This window comes from Medicago truncatula, chromosome 7 (genome assembly GCF_003473485.1).
Source record: "Medicago truncatula cultivar Jemalong A17 chromosome 7, MtrunA17r5.0-ANR, whole genome shotgun sequence".
NCBI lineage: Eukaryota > Viridiplantae > Streptophyta > Magnoliopsida > Fabales > Fabaceae > Medicago > Medicago truncatula.
The window spans coordinates 7,489,224-7,498,376 of NC_053048.1; the positions used below are offsets into that span (position 1 = coordinate 7,489,224).

Below are 9,153 nucleotides of genomic sequence, written 5' to 3' on the forward strand. Positions count from 1 at the left end.
GGAAAAAATTGTAGGAGTATACACTTTTATGCTACAGTCTTCTTTAGGCTGTCGCAGTGTCATGTCATGGCTTTACCTTCTGCTTGAGTTTGTAATTTCTCAACAAGAGGATCCAAATAGTACAAAATTTTATTTCAAAGGATTCTAAGATGTGAGGAAGACCATGAATCCCAACGTGTTTTGGAGTTTTCAACATTAATTAATTAGGAAAGAATGTAAGAAGGGCAAGAGTACCATATACCATCAATGGATCAATATAGTGAAAAGAAGAAAACCATTTCATACTTTTTATATTTTGGAAAAACATTAGAACCTGTCTCCACGAGAGCGTAACTCATTTTGGATAATACATAATATGTGCAGGGGTTAGAGTTCAAACCTCAGACACTCCACTTATTCATCCATAAATAAAATAAATCTCCCTTATCCAACGATCTCCTTTTGTGGGGATCACATTAATTAGCCATAGGTGAGTTGAGGGATGTGTTTGTGACGGTTAAAACTTATGGGACCAAATTGAATAAAAGAAATAAGTTAAGGGACCGGCAGATCAATTAAGCTTTATTTTAATGTAAAAAATAAAATAAAAAGGGTGCTACATTTTTTTTTTACCTTGATAAAGATGATGTCATAAACTTTTATTAGAATACTTGCGCTATAGGAAATATGATCAGTACTTAAGTCGTGCATTTGAAATTGCAACTTGCAAGTCACTGACTTGTTTAACCAAAAACAACCCAAATTTTAATGAACAAATTAACTGATACAAGGATGCACAAAAGGGAGAAAACCGGTGGAAGATAAAGAATCTATGGATAATTAAGTCGTGCTCAGGTGGACTTTGCAACAATTAGTTTTCAGTGCTTAGAGAGTACCTACGTAAGTAAAACAGTGACTTTTATCATATGTGATTCGCTTTAACATATTTAAGTTGTCGAAATAAATTTTTATTTTTATTTTCATTGATTCATGTTCTCTCAATCACAATAATCATAAAATCTCAAAAAACAAAAAATTATTTTATTTTGGAATTATTATGGAATCATTAATATTTATTTTATTTAGTTTATTTAACAAAAAAAAATTATATAAAATCTCTGGTCCATACTATTTGAGTCATTGAGATTTGTTCATTTTTTCAAAATGTTGATGATTTGAATTTCATATATGGATCATTTCCAGAGTATATAATTCGAAAAGTGTAAATCACCCCGTATAAAAAGACGGCGTGGACAACCTTTTTGTTGTTCATGTAACATTTGCCAATTTAATAATCCCTCATCTCCTTACAAGAATCAAACATATACGTAATTAACACATCAAATAACACTTCTCTAGCATACTTTTTTTGAGTAGTCACAAACTCCATGCTTGCCCCAAAATGTTACCGCACTGTTACGAAACCATTTGTTATCTAATATCTGGCTCTCAAACGTTGACAGAATCATTTATTTAAAAACTAATCCACTCCTTCAAGTAGGACAACCCCCAAACTTATACTGTCAAAACCTATGAAGTATGGATACAGACACGAACACTGATACAACTAATAATTTGAAAAAATCATGTAATTCAGTGTAATTACAAGTGTTGGTGTCGTGTCGATCGGACACAACACATGTCCGACATTGACACACGCCTAATCCAAGGAGTGTCTATGGTTCAACTAAATCAAACTCAAAGCTCTTCTAATACACAAACCAGCTACCATATGAAGTCTGTCTAATCATGAATCCTAATACAAGCTAAACTTCAACCATTCCAATATAAACTCAAATATAATTTGATCATCTTAAGTAAGATCTTTAAAACTTGCCCACAACACACCAAGATTAAAGAAGCACTTTTATTCGACTACTACGTTGATTGCAAAATATGCTCTCTTGACAGTAATTCATAAATTTAAGCAACTTTCCAACATTCATATGTTATTTATGTCATTGTACTAACTTCTTCACAGTATCTTAAAATTCATTCATTCTTGAATAAAAGCTCACAGTCTAATGTCACTACTGCTCGTTCTTGACAGGTCTACACAATTTCCGCTCCACAGCTCCATAACCTACATTCACCTCTATTCATACGCACTTTGTTTTCTTTATTTACTTGTCCAAACAGTCCTTACATATGTGCTTCTGATCTACACCTCAACTCCTACACACCCCAGTATTATCCTTTCATGCATGTGGAAACAAAATGCAGACTGGAGTATTCATACAGGAATTGCAGATTTGCACTAGTTTGAATAATGCCTTCTTTCACCTCTGTCTTATATCATATCCAAATACCATAATAATTTTGAGATTCAACCTGCTCCGAACCATCAGTTTTACCTTTTTTCACACGCCTCTCAACTTCCGCATCTTGATTTTGGATACTTCCATATTACGAAGCCATCACCTGTTGCTCTGCTCCATTGTCTTTCCACCGTTTACCTATCCTGCAAACTGTTTTATCATTTCATTACAATCATTTGAAAGTGAAGACTCAATTCCAAGCCAATGCAGTTGCTCTATTTATGCATCCGAGTGTACAGACTTACATATTCCATCCTAATTTGTGCATGATATCATCTCTAACGCTTCTCTCTTATCCTAACACTCAGAAGCTAGCAGTATTCATACTCATGCAAAGTTGGGCATGGTGGATATCTATTTAGTTAGCATTCACCATCTTGAGGGATGTTCATTTTTTGCCGTAGAAGAAAGAGGAGGAGGATATTGCCGCTTACCTCACTCTATGCCACATCCTAACATAAATTTCCAAAGGGATGGGATACAAAGTTTGAGCCCAGAATTGGGTCCGAACAAAAATTGTCCAATTGCTTGAATTATGATAAAATCCAAATTATCTAACTAATGAATTAGAATCAAATTTTTGTCGCAATTTTTTTCCATTTGTATTTTCCATGTTTTCATGTAAATAAATCAACAATTATGTTGTAGCACAGTAAGAGTGAGAAAGAGTATTATCTGTTCTCCAAATAAAATAAACCCTAACGCTAAATATTATAACATGAAATCGTTTACTCGTTAAAATCATGTAGAATAGATACACACAAAGAAGATCAAGTAGCACAATCAATAATTAATATTGGGAAAAAGAGATTACAATAAATAATCATCATAAGCATACATAGCAATAGCAGCAGTGTCATTCTTTGATCCATTCAAAATGAAGTTGGGAACGGAAGCCTCTTGTAATTCTTTGATGATTTGGAGGTCCTTGGATGGATTTGAAGAGTAGATGGTGACGTTGCGCAAGAGAGTTGCATTTTGGACAACATATTTGGTGAATTGAAGCTCGCTTAGGTTGCCTCCGTAATTAATAAAAGAGAACATTTGTAGATGTAATGAAATGCATTGAGGGACAAACTACGGCCAATTATTATTGTGATCATCATAGTCTCCTCCAATATTGTGAATGGTGAGAGTTTGAAGAGAGGGGCAGGCACAGATGAATTTCATTAGGGAAATCCAATAATATCCGTCATGAAAGATAAGGTCCATGTGAGTTAAATTGAGAAATTGAGTGGTTGAAAAATCTTGTTCTAGTGTTTGTAGCAGCACTTGTGACCGTAGAAACTGGACATTGTAAAAGAGTTTCAAGGGCAGCAAAAACGCAGAAATAGAAGACTCAGAAACGTCGGCTCGGAGCAATTTAGGGAAGGGTTTCAAAGCAGCAGCATCATCATGAGCAAGAGTATTGTCGGTAACTTGTAAATCTTTCAAGAGCAGATCCTCAAGAAGCGGAGACATAGAGAGAATCTTGATAAGAAATTTAAGCTTTAGAAAATGCACTTGGGTCAAGTGAAGGATTTTAAGGGAAGGCAAATTAGTAGAAGATCTATGAACATAGTCTATAGTCAAGGCATTCAACTTCAAAACAACGAGAGCTGTGGAATTTAGAACCTTATATGGTACACAAAGGCAAAGGGTGGCGGAAGAAGTTACATCGAGATGTTGAACTTGAAGACAACCAAGCCATAAAGGTAACGGATTAAAGAAGGGAGATGCAGAGAGAATAGTAACCGTTTTCATGATAGGATGATGGATTTTCATTTCAAACAAAAACAAGGCGATGACATGATAATATCTGTCATAAGCGTCGCGGTCATGGATATAGCTAGTGTCATCAATGTTGATTTCCGTCATTCTTGGACGGAGTGATCTCCAGCGCCTTGAGAGAAGGGATGTGACCATGATTTGTTTTGCAGGCAAAAGAGATAGGATGCGACATAGCAGTTCATCAGGTAAAATACTGATTCTATCTGCATTTGGCATCCCTAGCCAGACTCGCCTCCATCGCTTTGAGAGAAGGCTTGTGCTCGGGAATTCCTCTGAGGGTAAAAATGACAGGATTTCACATAGCAATTCATCGGGTAAACCACTCATCCTATCTTCTTCTGCCATCATAGTTTGATTAATTGATCAAAGAACAAAACAAAAGAAGGAATAAAACTTTGTTTGTTACCTTTGGGATTGGGATTGGGATTAGGATTGCGATTGCTATGCTGGCTAGGGTTAAAGGAAGGAAGTCGAGGAAGAAGAAGAGGAATGATTGACTTTGTTATGTATTTCTGGATTTATTGGCCTTTTACTATTTTATTTCTCTCTTGGGACGGGCCTGTGGCCTATACAATCTTGGAAGATTTCTTTTTAGAAAATTGTTGTTCCCACTTGAAACAAGCTAGAAAATACCAATAAATGACCTAAATATCCTTTGGTAGTTAACTTGCGGTTGTTACTGCCGTGCTGCGGAGTTAATTAGTAGTTAACTGCCTATGCGATTTCTGCTACAAATCTCAGGCAGAACCATTACTCTCTCATCCATTGTCACTCTCAACTCAAAATTTCTCTCAAAATCTCATCTAAATTTATTCAACAGAATCACAAGTAAGTAATCATGGTGTTATTAACCCAAATTCTAGTTGTTATAATTGTTTTTCATTTTTTTTTAATTTTAGTTTTAGGTTAATTTAAATTTTGTTGTTTTTATTTTAAAAAAAAAAAAACAATCAAATGTTTACAAGTAAGATATTATGATTCATTTTTAGAGTAGATTTAAGTTGATTAAGTATGTTTGCAAGTTTATGTTGTAGTTTTGAGTTTTAGTGTTTATGTATAATTTGCACTCCAAGTGTTTAATGAAATGTTTGAATGAGTTTTTCATTAATTGTTTAATTTCTTATGGTGTAGATCTGAAACAACGGACAATTTGTTCAGTGCTCAAGTACGCTTCAACGGTGGAAACCCTTATTTGTCCAAGGTCCGGGTCAATGTCACGCTAAAGGATCTGAAGGAACAACTGAATGAAATCAATCAAGGCCTCAACCCTGGAGACGCAAGGAGGGTGGAGGACCTTTAGTATGCATGTCCCGGTTATTTGCAATCAGAAAAGATAATATGCAAGTGCTTTGATTTTAAATTGTTTTTCTTTTCTTCTCTTTTTTGATCAAATGCTTGTTTGTTGAATATGTAGTATGTTTTTTATTCTTAATTGTATGCATCTACCATGTGATAGGCTTCTTAGCTAGGTATGGGGGATTTATTATCAATTAGCAACCGTGTGTGAGATGAGATTAAATTCTTGCAATCGACCTAATTATGTACTCAGTCTCCCAAAAAGAGAAGGCCACAACTGACTGTTTCTTTGAACACCAATAATTTGGTGCAGCTAACAAGGATCATAAGTCATCCTATCAACCTTATGTCCAAAGCAGTCTGCACCAGAAAATTCCAGCAAGCTTACAACCATAAATTTAGATTCATTTTAAGTACCCTTGTTTCTCTTTTGGCATCCATCAGTTGAGACCTTCTATTGATTTATCCAACTGTAAAACAAATATAAAGTTTGTTTATTGTATAGGTACCTTGTAGAGCCAACTACTTTCTTGACAATGTTGAAACCACCTTCTCTTTAATTGTCTTTTCAAGGTTCATGTACACATCAAATAAAATTTTGTCAACACTTCTCAAGCATAATTCTTTTGATGTTACCACGCTATTAGGAAATCATTTGTAATCTAAATATCTGGCTCTCAACTGTAGTTCTCTTTAAATGAATGTGAAATGGTGTTTTCTCCCAACTAATATGAATGATATGATACAAGCTTAAACTTAGAAGACCACAAAATACATTTGTCTTTTTAATACAACCACATCTCTTAATAAAAAAAGAGACAACGTTGACAGAATCATTTATTTAAAAACAAATCCACTCCTTCAAGTAGTACATCCCCCAAATCAAACAAGTACTGTCAAAAGTAAATCAAACTCAAAGCTCTTCTAATCATGAATACTAATACCATTTAAACTTTAACCATTCCAATATAAAATTTAAGCACTTTTATTCAACTACTACGTTCATTGCAAAATATGCTCTCTTGACAGTTATTCATGTCATTGTACTAACTTCTTCACAGTATCTTAAAATTCATTCATTCTTGAATAAAACCTCACATTCTAATGTCACTACTGCTCATTCTTGACAGGTCTACACAATTTTTACTCCACAGCTCCATAGCCTCCATTCACCTCTATTCATACGCACTTTGTTTTCTTTATTTACTTGTCCAAACAGTCCTTACATATGTGCTTCTGATCTACACCTCAACTCCTATACATCCCAGTATTATCCTTTCATGCATGTGGAAACAAAAGGCAGACTAGAGTATTCATACAGGAATTGCATATTTGCACTAGTTTGATTAATGCCTTCTTTCACCTCTGAAATCCCATAATAATTTTGACATTCAACCAGCTCTGCACCATCAGTTTTACCTTTTTTGTCACGCCTCTCAACTTCCGCATCTTGATTTCGGATAATCATGTTATTCCTTGCCTTCCATATAATGAAGTCATCCCCCGTTGCTCTGCTCCATTGTCTTTCCATCGTTTACCAATCCTGCAAACTGTTTTATCATTTCATTACAATCATTTGAAAGTGAAGACTCAATTCCAAGCCAATGCAGTTGCTCTATTTATGCATCCGAGTGTACAGACTTACATATTCCATCCTAATATCATCTCTAACAACCTAAACTATCCTCTCACTAACTAACTGCCTAATTTCCCTTCTCTCTAATCCTAAAACTAAGCAGCTAGCAGTATTCATACCTAACTTGTACACAAGTTGGGCATGGTGGATATCTATTTAGTTAGCATTCACCATCTTGAGGGATGTTCATTTTTTGCCGTAGAAGAAAGAGGAGGAGGATATTGCCGCTTACCTCACTCTATGCCACATCCTAACATAAATTTCCAAAGGGATGGGATACAAAGTTTGAGCCCAGAATTGGGTCCGAACAAAAATTGTCCAATTGCTAGAATTATGATAAAATCCAAATTATCTAACTAATGAATTAGAATCAAATTTTTGTCGCAATTTTTTTCCATTTGTATTTTCCATGTTTTCATGTAGATAAATCAACAATTATGTTGTAGCACAGTAAGAGTGAGAAAGAGTATTATCTGTTCTCCAAATAAAATAAACCCTATCGCTAAATATTATAACATGAAATCGTTTACTCCTTAAAATCCTGTAGAATAGATACACACAAAGAAGATCAAGTAGCACAATCAAATAATTAATATTGGGAAAAAGAGCAGCAGTGTCATTCTTTGATCCATTCAAAATGAAGTTGGTGGGGAATGGAATCCTCGAGTAATTCTTTGATGATTTGGAGGTCCTTGGGTGGATTTGAAGAGGTATTTGTGTAGATGGTGACGTTGCGCAAGAGAGTTGCATTTTGGACAACATATTTGGTGAATTGAAGCTCGCTTAGGTTGCCTCCGTAATTAATAAAAGAGAACATTTGTAGATGTGATGAAATGCATTGGGGGACAAAGTGTGGATGCGGCCAATTATTATTGTGATCATCATAGCCTCCTCCAATCTTGCCGCGAATGATGAGAGTTTGAAGAGAGGGGCAGGCACAGATGAATTTCATTACGGAAATCCAATAATATCCGTCATGAAAGATAAGGTCCATGTGAGTTAAATTGAGAAATTGAGTGGTTGAAAAATCTTGTTCTAGTGTTTGTAGCAGCACTTGTGACCGTAGAAACTGGACATTGTAAAAGAGTTTCAAGGGCAGCAAAAAAGCAGAAATAGAAGACTCAGAAACGTCGGCTCTGAGCAATTTAGGGAAGGGTTTCAATGCAGCAGCATCATCATGAGCAAGAGTGTTGTCTGTAACTTGTAAATCTTTCAAGAGCAGATCCTCAAGAAGCAGAGACATAGAGAGAATCTTGATGAGAAATTTAAGCTTTAGAAAATGCACTTGGGTCAAGTGAAGGATTTTAAGGGAAGGCAAATTAGTAGAAGATCTATGAACATAGTCTATAGTCAAGGCATTCAACTTCAAAACAACTAGAGCTGTGGAAGTTAGAACCTTATATGGTACACAAAGGCAAAGGGTGGCGGAAGAAGTTACATCGAGATGTTGAACTTGAAGATAATCAAGCCATAAAGGTAAGGGATTAAAGAAGGGAGATGCAGAGAGAATAGTAACCGTTTTCATGATAGTATGATGGATTTTCATTTCAAACAAAAACAAGGCGATGACATGATAATATCTGTCATAAGCGTCGCGGTCATGGATATAGCTAGTGTCATCAATGTTGATTTCCGTCATTCTTGGACGGAGTGATCTCCAGCGCCTTGAGAGAAGGGATGTGACCATGATTTGTTTTGCAGGCAAAAGAGATAGGATGCGACATAGCAGTTCATCAGGTAAAATACTGATTCTATCTGCATTTGGCATCCCTAGCCAGACTCGCCTCCATCGCTTTGAGAGAAGGCTTGTGCTCGGGATTTCCTCTGAGGGTAAAAATGACAGGATTTCACATAGCAATTCATCGGGTAAACCACTCATCCTATCTTCTTCTGCCATCATAGTTTGATTAATTGATCAAAGAACAAAACAAAAGAAGGAATAAAACTTTGTTTGTTACCTTTGGGATTGGGATTGGGATTAGGATTGCGATTGCTATACTGGCTAGGGTTAAAGGAAGGAAGTCGAGGAAGAAGAAGAGGACTGATTGACTTTATTATGTATTTCTGGATTTATTTATTGGCCTTTTACTATTTTATTTCTCTCTTGAGACGGGCCTGCGGCCTATACAATCTTGGAAGATTTCTTTTTAGAAA

The 9,153-nt window shown here is 35.6% G+C and overlaps 2 protein-coding genes across 2 annotated transcripts; both read right to left on the bottom strand.

The window, feature by feature from the left end:
* Positions 1-3,374: 3,374 nt before the first annotated feature.
* LOC112416553 (putative F-box/LRR-repeat protein At5g41840) lies at positions 3,375-4,412 on the bottom strand. The gene has a single exon (XM_024770769.1). The coding sequence runs from the start codon at positions 4,410-4,412 to the stop codon at positions 3,375-3,377; it is 1,038 nt and encodes a 345-aa protein (XP_024626537.1).
* A 3,203-nt stretch (positions 4,413-7,615) lies between these two features.
* Positions 7,616-8,896, bottom strand: LOC112417827 (putative F-box/FBD/LRR-repeat protein At5g56810). The gene has a single exon (XM_024773993.2). It carries the CDS (start codon positions 8,894-8,896, stop codon positions 7,616-7,618), a length of 1,281 nt encoding a protein of 426 aa, XP_024629761.2.
* Positions 8,897-9,153: the final 257 nt, after the last annotated feature.